This window comes from Cygnus olor, chromosome 11 (assembly GCF_009769625.2).
Source record: "Cygnus olor isolate bCygOlo1 chromosome 11, bCygOlo1.pri.v2, whole genome shotgun sequence".
In the NCBI taxonomy this organism is placed as follows: domain Eukaryota; kingdom Metazoa; phylum Chordata; class Aves; order Anseriformes; family Anatidae; genus Cygnus; species Cygnus olor.
In genome coordinates, this window is record NC_049179.1 from 13886521 (window position 1) to 13902827 (window position 16307).

The 16307-nt window shown below is 44.3% G+C and overlaps 1 protein-coding gene across 6 annotated transcripts in view; it reads right to left on the reverse strand.

Annotated features, from left to right (window-relative positions):
• Positions 1 to 16307, reverse strand: part of ABHD2 (abhydrolase domain containing 2, acylglycerol lipase) — a 40000-nt gene that overhangs the window by 15802 nt on the left and 7891 nt on the right. For 5 of the 6 annotated variants that reach the window (XM_040570500.1, XM_040570503.1, XM_040570502.1 and 2 more), the window contains 4 exons: positions 14085 to 14160; positions 13047 to 13247; positions 3860 to 4035; positions 2317 to 2484 (listed from right to left, as the gene is read on the reverse strand). In XM_040570500.1, the coding sequence (XP_040426434.1) occupies positions 2317 to 2484; positions 3860 to 4035; positions 13047 to 13240 (538 nt within the window). In that variant the 5' untranslated portion in view covers positions 13241 to 13247; positions 14085 to 14160. Of the gene's footprint in view, positions 1 to 2316; positions 2485 to 3859; positions 4036 to 13046; positions 13248 to 13297; positions 13303 to 14084; positions 14161 to 16307 lie in introns of those variants that run through there. The other variant, XM_040570505.1, reaches the window with a different exon arrangement.

Here is a 16307-nt window from a genome sequence, read left to right on the forward strand (position 1 = left end):
AGAGGAAACAAAGAGAAGCAGCTCCCAAACTGATGGTATTAGGACAATGGTATCAACAGGCTATGCACTTTGTTAGCCTTCCAGTTGGACTCAGTGCTTCAAACCGCACAGAAGGCATCACATGAACAAAAGCAATAAAACTACAGCTGTTTATTCCAGTTTAGAGCCAGAATCTCAGCTCTGTCCTGCGGAGCTGCTCCAGGAAGGTAAATCCAAAGAGTTTGGACTGTACACTGTGCCACCCAAGTGCTGCTCCAGTATGCCCTGACCCCAAAAGCAACATCTTTGCTGGACATCAGACACAGGTTTTGGCTAGCTCTGGAGGAGATGCTGAGCGCTACAGTTTGCATTTGCTTCAGTGAAATCGGAGGCTTCTGACCGAGCCTTTCATCACAGCTTGGGCACTTCCTTGTGAACATTGGTAATGGACAATTCTCCTCAAGATGACAAATGCTGCATCGCTCTAGTCTCCTCTGGAAGAAGCCGGTGGTCAAAACACTAGTGTTTGACTGTCGTGATTTGACAGCAGCTGGCAGCCCTTTCAGAAACCTAAAGCTAGAACAGCAACAGGTCAAGCTTGATATAAAGGCTCGGGGATTCAGCAAATCAAGTTTACGCTACTTGCTCCCCAACAAACGCATCAGGAATCCAGCATAAGCTGGAAGGACAACAGGGTATTTGGGCTGGAGGCAGAGTATAGTCTGCGCAGGGTCTTGCTGGCACAACACTTGGCAGAGTTGCTTGTTAAGTGATTCACTGTCTTACTCAAAGGAAGTGCTAGACATTCCTTGTCCTTCCCAAGGCTGTAAAAGATTTAGAAAGGCATATCTTCAGAGCTACACTGCAAAATAGCTCCCTAAGGTCTAAAGGACAGCTACATGAAATGAACAATCTGCCATCGGCTCCAGCAAACTCTCAGAAAATTAGAGGAGGATTGGGAAATCTAGACTGCATTTGACACTAGACAGAGAAAGAGTTAGAGCACCATCTTGTTCAAAACAGCACCAGGCAGCGCAGTAGCAGATCTCTACACCCTGATGGTGGTGTTACTTCCCTTCCTCCCCAGTTCCTTATTAACCATTTCAGCTAATTATTCAAAAAATTTAGGCTATGGCATTATTTTTAGGTATCAAGCTAGCATGACACTGCCGAAAGTTTCAGAGAGCAGCCGGCGAATTTGGGGATTGTACCCTGTCCTAGGAAGGTACTATTTTTGGAAGGAAGCTCTCAAATTCTATCAAAAAAGCAAATGCTTTAGGGAAGTCAAGCTTGGTAGACTCAAAACTACCACCAGTCTAGGACCTCATTACAAATTGAGGCTGCTGGTATTCCTGAAATGTTATCCTCTCAGGAGCAGATTTAATAGCTACAAAACAAGCAACGAAGCACCTACTGCCTATTTGCCTGCAAGACCCAGAGTCTCAAAGCACAAGATGTTTTGGCAATTCAAGTGTTCAAGATCAACATTCGAGCTGTTAATCCAAACTCTTAGCAGTAAGTATCTTAGTTACCTTTAAAAAAATATAAAGAAACCCAACACCAGGCTATTGTACCCATGACTCCTGATGTAACTATAGATGTTTGTGGTAAAGGACATGAAGGCTCAACAGAACTCGGGAACAAGCAGATCAGGTCCCCGGCAAGAGGGCCACATTCTACCAAGATCACATCACACACTATCAGGGCAGTTAAGAATAACTGGAGTCACTCTTAACCCACCTCAAAGTACTTTATTCCTTTTGATTTCTAGGTTAAGAAGGATTTCCTTATATTCAAGGTGAAAGCCCCACATCATGGTACATAAGCACTACCGCTTCTGTAATTATACTGTCAGACCACAGAACTGCTGCCATTCCTTGACGTTTGTGTTACATTCAGGGACCAATGTGACCAAGTCCTTCCTAGAACAGAAATGTACTTTCTGGATAAGCTGGTACACACTCCTTCTCATACTACATTTTCCAAAGTGTCAGAAATAGCTTTTATCCTACAGAGCCAAGTTTGTTCATAGCCCACTAAACTGACATTTAAGCATCTCTCTAGTCATTTGAGAAGGCTCACAGTAGCCATGAGTGCTTTTTTCATTTTTTCTTTCAAAAATGGTCTCCTTAACTATCCTAGTTCCTATATGTAAGAAAGAAAAACTGAATCCTGGTATTAGCCTCCCTTCTTCCTCATCAGTTAGGTTTAGTTCCTAAGAAACAGTATAAAATGGTCAGCCTAATTCCCCTATGGCAATTGTGGTGTGCTGAAGGAGCCCGATCAAGTCCTAGAAATTCCACAAGACTGAAAGCCGTCAGCTGTCGCAGTACCTACCGTACGTGAACATGCGTGGAGAAGTGAGCTCGATGTTCGGTAAGGCCCCCAGGTGATTCAGAACAGCACACCTGTACCCATTTTTCTGCGCGTAGTCAACAAAAGTGCGGATATACTGCTTTTCACTGTGGTTAGCAATCCCAGGGCAGATTACCATTGTGACATCCTCTGTGCATAGAAAGAGAGGGAAGTTAAGTAAATGTCACTTCATGCAAATTAAGAAATTCAGAAGCTTTCCATTTCAGATCCATGGGAAACCACGTATCAGAAGAAAGGTAAAAACCCTACTATTCTTCCAAAAAGCCTGGTGTGGGGCAGAAGACTAGCAGCTCTATTGCTAAAGATGTGTAACGAGCAATTCATGTTATAGCAGAAGAACAATTTTCTAACTTAGGGGAAGGCTGACCAAACAGTTCTACAGAAACTGCCTAGTGACCAAGGGAAAATCCTTCCCTTTGAAGAAAGATGTTTGACATCACATACGTTCTGCCTTCTGACAGCCCCTATTGAGACTACTAAGTGTGTGGAAGCACTAGAGCCCACTGCTTCTTCATGCACCAGGTACACTAAGCTATTTTCTCATTTCCCTTTCAGAATCCAGCGCAACCCAGATCTTCAAAATGAAGCTTTGCTAAGCACAGGAATTCTGACCAACTGACATTAGCCATCACCTGCTTTGTGGCTAATCTAACATCTGATCTGCTGGCACTGCTCATCAGTTTAACAAGGTATCATTTTATCAGCTAAGAAAGCCATTACAGTAATTCAAGTAAGGACAGTAAAATATATTCAGGATTAGCATACGTACTTCCAATTAGCTATCATACTCTTTGCACTTATGTGCAAAGCTCTAACTCTACCCACTGTGCATTTTTGCCTCATTAGGAGAGCACTGTTCAGATTCTCTTCAGTGATAAGGACAACAGAAACTGTTGCAGCACAGCATTATACCACAAAGATCTCGACTCTGATAATGTTAAGAATTTGGCCTTTTCTGAAGGCCAAATGGGAGTCGTGGGCTTACAATGAAATCAGCTGCAGCAGAGGTCAGACTGTACTACTGAAGTCGAGTCACAGTAACTCAATTTTAAGTATTGCTGTTACCACTAGTAATAGTGCATTTTAAATCTGACATTCACTCTGAGTATATGTATGTAATGCAGTAGATCACCAGGATTTTCTACTTTTTGCATAGAATTCTCTTATAGTCTAGACTCCTTCATATCCTAAGCACATGGAGTTAGTTTTCATACAGAGGGGTTATGGAACATTTCTGCTGCTCCTTAATGCCCACCCCTTGCCGCACAAGATTAATAGTCCAGTGGGTCCTGCTCTGCTGTCTGAGATACGAGTGCACAGCAAGATGGTCTCACAGCCTCCACACGTTGGCTAGTACTGTGTAGCTGCCCCCTTCCTATCACCAAAATCAACACCTATCCTTTCTGAGAATCAAGCATCAGGGCTCTTATCTATCCCCCTCCATGCCCCAGAGCACAGAACCCAGGTCAGCAGCTAGATGCAGCCAGCCGCTGCTTCGACTGACCTCCAGTGCAGTGCTCAGACTGTGGCTCGAAGAGATCAAAGGTTGCTGTTGCTCCATCTGGCATCGTGAGGTACTTGCGATGTCCGTACGGGTGTGGTGATCTCACTCTCCCCATTTTTCCATAAAGGGCAGTCTGGATATGTCCACTCTTGCCCCAGATCAGGGGTGGAATGTACCTGAAAGAGGGAGTCATTTAGTTACACATCCCTGCTGCGTTAACAAGCTTTGAGAACACATAAGCAATCCCATAACAAATCTCCCCCTCATTTCCAAACACAGTAACAAACACAAAACTGTTTTTGCTGTGACTGAACCGACAGCACCGCTCTTCACAGTCTTACTAGAGCAGAGAGACTGATATGCTCTCCCTGCTGAGAGATCAGCACTCAGAGAAGAGGCCAAAACGCAGACACGCAGACATTCCTACACATTGAAACGTTGCGTGCACAAATGCTTCTCACAGACTACGCAGAGTCCTGGTGTCTTACTGAGACTGGAACAGCACGTTGCTAGCCAACCAACCTGACCTTCAAAACTTGTCAAATATTGTAAATCTGTTTTAATTGAAGCACCGAGGCCTGCTGGGTTGAGCCACATGGACTTGTGTAAGCACTCGATTTCATAGGTCAGCAGTAGAAACAAGAGGATTCATACAAGGTCTGAAAGACTAAAAGCCACAAGACTTGCTCACTGCGACAAGTTTCTACAGAAATATTCTTCTCAGTTGAATGAGGAGCATGGTACGGGGAAATTCTGCCTCTCAAGCAGGGTTTGGTAATAAAGCAGGACCAGTTTCAAAAGGATCTGTAAGAACTGACCAAGAAAAACACCACTTGAATAAATCCACCCCTTTCACCACAAGAGGGGCACTCCACCAACCTTGTTTATCCAGGGCATGTTAAAGCTAGGTGCCAAAACAGACGGCCTTTTTCTTTCTGGCTTTAGCGGTCCTCAAAAAGACATTGGGGTAAGCAGCTGTTAGCTGGAAGGGGTTCAAGGCTTGGCTCTCTGCTCCGCTGCTACAAGCAGAGCTGCAAGGGGTCTAACAGAAGAGGTGCTGCTGCCCAGCGGTGCTGGTGGGGCACTCACCTGGCCACTCTGCAAAGGAGAGACTGAGCCAGCGCCTTGAAAACGAGACTTACATCAGCTCTTGACAGGAAAGCATGAATAATTCATTATTTAGGAGAAGAGCTGCCCCAGGGAACATGCTTCCAATTAAGGAGCTGTGGCCTCTGCTGCACAGGGCTGGGTATCCAGAACAAGCTTGAGAGCTGCCCACATCACCTTGCATCCCGAGAGATCAGCAACGCATTTCCCCCTTTTTCCTTTTTTTTTTTTTTTAAGGACTGCTTGCACTTATTCCCATCTACTGCTTGCAACCACATGAAGCAGGGATCCTGTTCTTTCACGTCTCTTCCTGTTCACAGCACACCAGGCAGCTTTAGGCTCATCCGATTTATTCCTTAAGGCTGTAACCCATCAGGGTGTGACTGAACAGAAGCCTTGCTTTATTCTGACGCTGATCACCGCTGGACCTACTTCCCCATGGCAGCTCGTGTCACATCTGAAGCCCCGTCCCCCCCACGTACCCTTTAAAAATAACTTTGTACAGAACTCTGTGCCTGTTTAGCAAGACGAGCAGCAGTTCTAGCAGAAGGATACCCATTGTTCTCCATTCTCTTCCCTCATCCATAAAGGGTGTCTTCTCCAAGCCAAAGCAACACAGCAATAGCTCATTATACAGTTTCACCCAGTTTTTACCAGTGTACTTCCCAAAGAAACCCGTAACAGCTTTCCGGAGAAGTAGATATCCCTTCAAAAAAAGCTACGAGAGCTGCCAGCTGATGCTTGTAACCTTGTAAACTGGCCCCCAGTGCCTCTTGGATTCTCTCACTCACCTAGAAGGCTTCTCCTACAGTCTAAATGAGACTGGCAGCGCTACCCATCTTTTATCAGCCCCACATCTCTACACCGGGAGGACGCACTGCAGCTAGGTGCCTGCCAGGAGCAGCACGCCTGCCACACAGATTCCCAGCAACGACGGGGACTGTGCAAGCTCATCCTCTGTAATTGCTGGTAGAGGTGAAGAGAAGGGAGTGAACTGTCTCCTAACGCGAAGTGGACACACACAGGGACAGAGTCAGTATAAACAAGGCAGGACAAGGACTACAGATGGCTCTGCTCAGGTCACATACTGCTCACTGCAGAGGGTTTTGAGCAGCTCCTGTAACTATTACACCAGATGGAGGTGACACCGCTCTTCCAGAAGAGCGCAAAGCAGCTACTTTCACCCCAGATATTTACATAACAAGCAGTTCAGTAGCTGTACCCCATACCTAGATGGCGCCTGACTTTTTACAGAAGTCTTTTGCTGATGCATTTTGCTAGTAGCTTTCTTCCCCCCCCCCAAATACAACCCATCAGAAACTGCAACTCCTCCAGAAGAGACTCCGACATCAACATCGGGGCGCGGTTTCTAACCTTAGGATAAGCACGGACATTGGAAGCTTGGGTGATTTTCTACACAGCACTTCTTAAAGTCAAAATTATCCCAGGTAGAATCTGAAGTCTTACCCAGCAGGGCTAATAGTAAAGCCATTTCTCCAGCTACAGGAGCTAAGTTATACAGCTGTGACTGATTAATGCTGCCACTTTGATGAAAAATCTGAAGATCTGTGCAAGCACCAAATCCTTCCTCATTCATCTGCAGTTCGGTTTCCGGTTGTAAGTCACAGTGCTCCAGAGCGATCGATGCAGCAGCTGCAGCCGCACATACCACAGGATATTGTTAGAAAGCAAATCAGAAGAGTCTTCAAGGCCCACCACTGCTGGAGTTTAAACGCAGACAAATGGCTTCGAGAGTACTGTTTATCAACAGCGTGCAGCCTGCTTCCTCAACTCACAGCTGGGTTCTTGGGGAAAAAATAAGACTGCCTTCAAATAATCTGACTATAGAAGTTGCCTGAAGTACTGATCTTCAATAAGTCAAACCTTTATGCCATTTTTTTTCTTTGACAGGCAAAGAGCACACGCCGTTTCCCTGATGCATCCTTTGTTACAGGACTGAGAACAAGGCAGGAACCCCTCCGACTCCATGTATAACAAGGGACAGAGGCTGCCTATGGGTTTCACGTTTCCATCTGTGCCAAAACTGTGCAAAGCCTTACGGGAAAGGGTGAATTCACTGCCTGGTCCCTTCAGAGAGCACGAGCCAGTGTTTCTGAGCATCCTATAGACAGAGGAAGAAAAACGCTCAGCTTATCTTTTAAGTTAACTTCTGTCAGCTGTTTAAGCGTGACTCTGCCTGCAGCAGAGATGTGCTAGCATTAGTCACCCTGCGTGTAACTACACTTGAGATGAATATTCAAAGGTCAAAATCCAGCGTGAGTAATGTACATAGGACACTATTCTGATGCAGAGACTTGTTACTCCCACTTAGTCTTACTTAAATATGTTAATGTACATTTCTGGTGTTCGCATTTAAGAAAAACCAGTTACAACTCTGAAATACACACAAGTGTTACAGCAACAGCTTGTTATCTCACCCACCTTTTCTTTTACTACTGCCCACTGACCTTCAAGCTACAGGCTTAGAGCAAGATAGATAACCTCTAAGTCCCTTTAGTTTCCAGCCTCCAGGAGACTGAACATCACAAGACTTCAACGGGGAGCGTGGAAAGAATTTGCCCAGATTGCATAAATCCTGCGTAGTTAGTGAAAAACTAAACCAGATTAAAACTCACCAGAACAGATTGCTGCAAAAGCAGCCAGCTAGTACAGTGATTAAAATATTAGACTTTTTTTTTTTTTTTACCAAGACAACAAACTGCCAATTTGACCTACTACAAAACCCTATAAAGCCTTGGCAGTAGCAAAGGGATGTGTCGATGTTGATGCATTCCAGTAAAATGCTGTGCTCAGCTGATGGACTAGCTGGACTTTGCAAAGCATCCTTACAATCTGTAGCAGCACAAGATCTGAGACTATTTTTTGTTGACCCTCTATTTTGGCAATAGATAAACCTGGTTTTGAAAGTCTTCCTGTGAGTGACTTTGCATCTTTCAATGGAAGGAAGTCCACAAGAACTTTTAAGACTGAGTACTGAGCACTGCAGTGCCAGACTGCACAGGACTGAAGAACAAAAAAAAAAAACAACAACTGTGTCATTATTCAGGGTTTAGGTAGACCTTCAGCTTGCTTTTACTGAAGAGTATAGAAAGAATTCTTTAATCTCAAAGGCACATGAAACCACACCGGTGAGAAAAAAACACTAGCCAGGAATTATTCAAGAGTCCTTACCCTCTGAAAGTGCAGGTTAGATAAGCTAAATTTTATTTCAGCCATATTATGTAAAGATCAGTTCCAGCAATATTTTCATACTCAATCCAGCTGAAAACACTTAACTATATCCAGTGCTGATAGCTATAGCTAGCGCAGGCTGTTTTACAATGAGGCCAACATTCCTCATGGCAAACAGCTCAAAAAAGATGCTCCTCCAAAACAATCCCCCTGTAGGCAGGGGAGCGTGTACTCAGGCTGTTTTTCTTGTGGCTTACCTTAAGCAAACAAGCTCAGCAGGGTGGGACACGTGAAAACATGTGCTAGGTATCATGTGGGCTCTCAAAGGCAAGCAAATAAGTGTTCAGTTCAAGAAGCCTTCAAACCTTGTCCTTTAGGTTTTAACAAAGAAACTACCACTACTGCTAAATTTTACCGTGTCTTTCAAACGAGGGCTCTCACTCACAAAAGCAGGTGGCCTCCCTCAGATACTGAGAGTAGGAAGAGGAAAAGTGCTCAAGGACAAGACAGGCTTCCTCAGCTCCTCCGTAATGCCTGCTGCAGACCAAAATAGTTTTGAAATAAACCATTATCCTGTAGGGATTATCTCAGGCCAGCACGTTTCACTGTATGGAGATGATTCACTCCTCGGCGTGCCCTGTTACAACCGAGCTGCTCACAGACACAAGAACCCAGGCACAGGCACCACGTCCACCTATGGGCAGCGCTCCCGCTGCTCCGCAGCAGCAGTTTGAGGTTACTGGAGCAAGACAACAAGGTGTGAGCAGACAGCTGGGTGGGGGACAGCCGCCAGAAGACCTCTTGCCTGCACGAGGATGAGGGTGACATATCACAATAGAGCACACAACCAAATGCTGACACGTGGGAGATGCAAACACAAAGCTACGTTGTAGCGGAAACAAAAATCTCAGCTTCCGTGAAAAAAATGGCTTCCCGGTTTGCTCGAGATCCAAAGGCTTTCAGCTAACGTGTCTGAGTGACTTCCCGTTTTGATTTGGTGAGCTGCGATAGACAGCGGGTACCGTGACAGAAGAGAAGCATCTGAGGCAGTTCGGGTTTCCTGCAGCTACAACTTCTGGTACCTGGACTCAGTGTTTGGGTAGTGGGATTCTGCAGCAGAAGGCAGACGGGAGAGCAGGTCTGGGGTTGCAGTTACTTATTATGGAAACTGATTTTAGTGAACTATGTACTCATCATGTCATGTGTCTTAACCGGCCAAATGAATTCACAGTTACATCAATCTGCTCACAAATGCGAGCGTTTTTATCTCCAAGTGATTCATTTTAGCTGTAGAGCCCATCCCCACGTCGTGATAGGATATCTTATCCACAACAGTCCCTGCGAGCAGCAACTCCTAGGTGTTTCAAAAACATTCTCCTAGCATTTTTATGATTAAAAATAATTCCAATCTGTGCTTGCAGATTAAATTTTAGCAGCTGTCGGACAGCAGATTATGATTTTAGAGCACGTACATCTCCCAGCACACAGGAATTTAGGAAAGCAGCAGCTGCATAAGCAGCTCAAACAAAGCACATAAAAACCGTGCTATTTTTATTAGCAAGCATCAGCATTCAGATCTTCAAAGATCTGAAGTGGAAGTTCAGCAACAGGCTTATTTTTGGAGCATTACTTCATTTCAACCGAGAAGATTAACACTTTAAACATTAACTCTTGCATCTACTTTGATGCACATCGGATACCGACGACAAGAAAGCAGTCTACAATTTGTTCCCATCAGGGGACAGCCTGAGAACTGCCACCTGCATTACAACAGGTGACAGGTCGATTTCTTCCCCTTTGCAGACCAATCCAGAGGTATTTAAAGGATGATTTACAAATCAAGCCTTGCTTGAACCTCATCCTTTATTAAGGATATAAGTGTGCAGGAGGCAAGGAAAATTATTCTCCATAAGGATGATACTTGTGCCATGGCTCTACAGGACTAGACACACGTACACTTGACAGTAGAAGAATTAGGAACAGCCAAAAAATCTCTAGCCCAGGAAGGCAAACACTGGCCAAATTTATTTTTGTGAGTCAAAAGAGTCAATGCTGCATTTCTCCAGGAATAAGAGGTAGCAGACCTCCTGTACCAATCTGAAAGACAGAAAAAGTAGGCCTATCCACTGGTGCTCTGAGTGCTTGAGGGTACCAGTAGCTGAACTGATGTGCAAGAGGTTTCTAGCAAGAAGCAGATCTTAGAATAAAAAAGGGGTTGATTACACTACTCCACTTGGTGAGCAAAAGTACAGAGCTGGACACAGGTTAAGGAAGGGAAACAGATGAGAATTCCTTCTGATCCAGGAAAAAACTCTTTTGTTTACCAGTGTTTGATAGATACGTAGAAAGCCCCCAGCAGTTCAGAGAACTGTAAAAAGCAGTACTAACATCTGCAAGTACAAGGTACCTGGCACACAGCCACCTCGGGCAGTTTTACTATCCGAAGCTCTTACATTATTCATCCACCATCACTTGGCTTACTGAATGATGCTCTGTTTACAACTTATCGAGTAAGTCCATAGGTAAGGATGATGCCACGAAGGGGAAATACAATACAAGTGTCTTCCAGTTATTTTTAATAGCTGCACAGATAGAATAATTTTTGCTTATTTCTTTCTACCTGACACCCTGTTTGTGATACCTTCACTCCTTCCTCTCTTGAGCATACGGGCACTGAACGCACCACATCTGAAAGACAGTTTCCATCCGCGCAGAAGAATCAGTGGGAGATCTTACAACAAACCCAGCACTGATCTAACAGAAGCGATTGCTGGGCTACTTATTTTGCTTTCATGGTAGAATTTGTAAAGAGCTGCTTAATCAGCTTTCCTAACACTCTGAATAATTAGCAAGCAATCAAAGCCTTACAAGATTTTTCAGTGGAGTATAGCACAAGATGTCTCCACATAGCTCTTCCTAATTAGTACTACAAACCATTTCATGCATAATTGCAGGAATTTAAATACATTTGTTCCCCATTAGTCTCCAGGTGACTTTGATGCATAAAGACAGGACTTCTTTGATATTTCAATATTTGCATTTAAAAAAAGTCTGCGATAACCTCAACAGAATAGCAAAGTCTCAAACATTTTACAACTGAGTTCTCCTTCCAGAAAGCCCTTTCAATCACCAACAGCATTGCATCCCCCTCTGCTTGAACAGAGCTATACAGGTTAGCAAGACTGAACGACTACTTGACATACTTTATTCTAATTTGTTTGTTTCCTGGGGTGGTACAAGCCTTTCCTGCAACATTCTGCCCAAGAACCAGGTGTTGGAAATCACAGCTACAGTATTCAGAGGAGCTGGCAAGTGTGAGCTCCGAGTTGATCCAGAGAAAACAAACAACGCGAGGGTGCACACAATGAACACAACGCTAGGGCTCTGCAAGAAGCTCTTCACGCCTGTAACTAATACACAACAGATGTACTACAATGTTTAGACATGTTCTGCATTTTCACTCCTTTGGGAATGCTTTGTTCTTCAACTGCGTGGAAGTCCGAAACGTGGCTCTAATATGGTACTGCTTAGGAGCTCGTGCCATGGGAACGGCGCTGGAATAGCAGTAACACAGACTCTGAAATACTCTACAACAAGCACATCCATCTAAGTTTCTAAGGATTACCCTGTTATTAATACATCTTCAAGACCCGCAATCAGCACAGCTTAATGCTTGCTCTTTCAGTGACTAGGGCCACGTCCATCCAGAGTGCCAGCTCTTAAATGACAAGTGTCTAAAATGGACTAAGGAGGTTCTAGCAACTTGACATTTTCTAGGGAAGCAACTGCTTTGCAGTTATGGTACTAGAAATAATATTCACCTTCAACGCTCAGCTTCAGACATACGTTACTATCAAACTCAGTACATCAGGGAATACCCTTTGGGCTCCAATTTAAAACAGATAACACTTTGTTCTCTCTAGGAGTTTACAAACCCTAGGGTCTAAGATCATAACGCTTTATGTAAGCGAGGTACCTAACAGCACCGCTAAAAGACTCATCTTCCCTGAAATAACTATCTTTAAGTCAGCGTGACTTCAGCAATCCAAAAGAAAGGTCCATCTGGCAGCACTTAGCACTTACTAAATAATTGATGCATTTAGGGCTTTTAAAAAGGACTTGCAAGTTTTCAGGGTGACTGCAGTGTCAAAGCCCTTGGCCCTCTACAGCTACATGAAGTTGTAGTAAATTCTTCATATTATTGGTGAAGGTAAGGGCAACTGCACTGGGTCTGGAGGTCCTAGATAGGGAAGCTGAAGATCAATCTGCTCAAATATACAGTTGATATAATCTCAAATTGAGGGTGAATTCAACAGGATTTTCTTAGAGCTGTCCAGTATGCTGTTACTTTATTAAACTAGTTATGATGATGTGCTTTACCCAGTAATAGATTTCATTAGCCTTCAATCAATTTAAGGCACTTCAGATAGAAGTAGGCACTTTAAAACTAAGAGCCATCCCCATTTTCATTACAAGCACATGGCCACACTACGAAAATATTTCCTTCCTGCGAGCCCTGATAGATTTCTTCTCTACTAGAGAGCAGAGTACATGAACAGGAACAAGCGCTGATTGCATCCATCCCTCAGCCGTTTCCGCAGACGGCAGGCTGTACACTGCAGTACCTGCATACAGATCCTATACAGAGGGACACAGACATGTTTTTCCATACATTTGTGGAAAGCCCCAGACAACAAGGGTCGGTCTTAACCCAGCTACCTGGAACACTAACAGTAATGAAGTGCTGCACTTAGGACATTTATTTCTTCGAGAGAATACCCTGCCATTCATTAGTATCCACAATTAAGAAATACACTAGGCAGAAAGATGCCTAAGCGCAGCTCTTCTCCCCACAACACAGGACAACATGGAAAAAGCTCCTACTTACTCTTTGGTCAGAAGCGGGCAGGATTTGAGTAGGAAGCGGGACAAAGCAGAGTCCTGGTAAATGAGTTCAGGAGGGGCAGTTGGGCTTTTCAAATTCAAGCAGCGAACAATAACATAGAGAACAGCAGCGACTGCAGCAAGCTTCACCCCATCAAACACTGCTGGCAGCTCAGGGGTTTCCAGCATCACACTCATGTTGAACCTGGAGATAAAGAGCAATATTAAAGCCTTCTACAATATACTGTTGGATACGAATATCACTTGCCATGTTGAAGACAAAACTGTGCTAACCACCTTAATTTGTCAGTTAAATCCTAGTACATCAGCTCAGTCTAGCTACTTGGAAGATGAAAGGAAACTTGTTTTGTACTGCTCTAAACACCCTGACCACCAAAAGGAACGGAAACTGGATGACCTGTTGGAAAGGAGATTTACTCCTAATCAGTGCTGGACTAGGACTGTAACAGTATCTCAGGTGTCAAAGCCTGCAGACTGAAGCCAGTCAATGCTTTCGGGATCTTGGCCAAGACTACCTAGCTCAAATAGAAGCTGAGTGAAAAGCCAGACTATAAAGGGATATTGGCAGCTTGGGATGGATGCTTCTTCCCAGATGTACAAGCCAGGCTTGAAAAGGAGAACTTAAAAGAACTACTGCGGTAGGTCCTTAGCTATACTGGTATTAACTCCCGCATGTGTTTAAGGTGGTCACTGCATATATATCACTGAGTTCAGCATTTAATTCACTGTTGTTCCACAGTTAAAGGAGGACTAGATTAAAATCTGGCCCTTCAAGGGCTTCGGAGTAAAGGAAGCGGGGAAAGGGTGGGAGGGAGAGTTAAAAAGAAATGCAATATAACAATATCCTTCCAGTTTGAAATCAAATTCTTGAACTGAGCCAGCTGCTTTTGAACATATGGTTCAAATAACTGCATGCAGTTATTACAGAGATATTTCATCTGTATTGAAGGGACGCTTTTTTTTTTTCCCTCTGCCACATGCGTAATGCAAGTAAGATAGCAACTGACATGTAAAGTCTTACCAATATCAAACAAGGAATAATAGCCAGTCCTCTGCTGAATTTTCACTGTCTGGATCCACGTGCTAGCCGAGCTATCCTGCAAAGGGAGGTAAAACAAATCGATTGTTACTGATAAGGCTGCATCTCTTGGCTGCAAGGGAAGAACACAAATTTATACAGCGGTCCCATCACAGACTTTGCAATTGATTTGTGTGTTCAGTCATAGCCACTCAACTCTGACCCATCTGCATTGCAAACCTCTTGCCTGCGGAGTTTCCAGACTAGCTCAGTTGCCTACAGCATACTAATTCCTCTGCAGCATGAGGATATCTTCACGAGGAGAGACAAAACAGCAATGAAAAATAAAGCGACTCAGAGGGTTATGAACTTGCAGAAGACCACACAGTCACCATCTCTGCAAAGATGGTGATGGTGACACTCTCCTTAGTTCCAACAGCGGCCCAAATCTCTGCACCTTTAGAAGACTAGAGGAAACACAGCACCGTTCCTCTCAACCTTTTGTAGTACCTACACAATTACTGAAGTGCAAAGCCAGGCGGAAAGAAGTTTCCTGCTACTTTCAGGCAGACTTAGCAAGGCAGCCTCCTGCAGACAAGTTTACAAACAGCCTCTGTCTGTTCCCACACTTGCTTTTTGAGGAGTTAGAACATATCACACATACCACACTTCAACAAGAAGGTGAGAGCCACCGGGAGGCTGAGACACAGCCACCTAATTAACACTGCTGCACATGCACAAGGCTCGCTGCAGAAATTTGATAATACCAGTAAAAGAGAGTGCTGCCAGCCTGTGACTGCAAAGCAGAAGCGATATGTACAGTTAGAACTGGATTCCTTACAGACACAATAAACCGATATGGAATCGGAACCTCCAAGATAAAGCTCCAGAACTGTCTGCTCCTCCTGACTTGGAAAACATGCCAACAGGACAGGCTGTACTGAAGCCTTACTCTTCTTCCTATCAGGATAACAAAAATCTCAGGAGCACTTGCTGTACTCAGTGCAGCTACACCAAAAGCCCTCGTAAGAAAACAAGTCTGACATCAGCTATTGATCAGCAGCACGCCAGAGAGCCACAAGTTTCTGCCACCACAGCCATCTGTGCTGCAAGAGAACACAGGGCGAGGGCTGCAGAGACATTGAATGTTGGACAGTTCTGAAGCTTTGGTTTTCCAGTCCCAAGCTTCATAGGAGAGGGGAGAAAAGAGTAGGCTATTAAAAACCACTTTCCTTCTCATCAGAAGATCATGTGAGTCCAAGTATAATGTTCTGCTGGCTTCTTCTCTTCGTTGTTTTATTCAGAAGAGTAACAGAGACACCAAGACAAACTTAACCGAAGACCTTCCTGCCACATGGATCTCAGGCCAGTTTGCTGTTTACAGCTTTCAATCATTAGTGAAGTTGTTAAAAATAAAACTGGGCACAATTAGTCATTAGCGTTTTGTACTAGTGACTCAGTGTAACTCACCCAACTAGCTTGCATCTCCCTGAGTCTCCTCTCCCAGACTTCAGATTACAGACACCACCTTAAGGTACTGCTGTATTCAGTTTTTGCCTGTTGCTACCTTTTAAAAGCATACCAGCTTGGAGCTGCTTAGAGGAAAACCAGCTGGTTGGTAGGCAGGGTTATCCTTGTCACTTACACACAAATATTCTTCCCTTTCAGAGTCTAAAGCCACATTCACCGAACATGTTCTAAGCAGACGCAGACACCTCAGACACGTGCTAAAGGGTGACGTGTTTGCCAGGATCTTTACCCACAGGCTCAGATCAGTGTGTACGAGCAACACGGAGACAGATGGCTGGCTGCGCAGATCAATTTCTGCGATGAAACTAGTCTGAGAAGCCCAGGCTGGTAAGCTCGGTGCCCCTGAGCCCACCTGCAGCACTTAGGGCACTTCCTCAAGGCTCTGGTATTGCTGAAGACCTACCTAGGCCTGTCTCAGCCATGGCAGATGTGCAGGAACTGAGCTGAGTACTCAGGCTCTAAAAATTTAAAGGTTTAGCTTACTGAAATGGATTTGAGAGCTCTCTCTGCCTCTAATCACGCAGGACAAATGTCTCTCTATTTACGAGCAGGGATGAGGTCACCTTGCTTTGGTTTTGGTAAACCCTTTTTGCATTGACCCAATGAACTTGCGGGTTTATGAAAAAGTACAGATAACTACAGCGTTGAGCCAGTCAAATTTTAATCTTGAATCTCCTCTAAATGGGTCAGCACTAA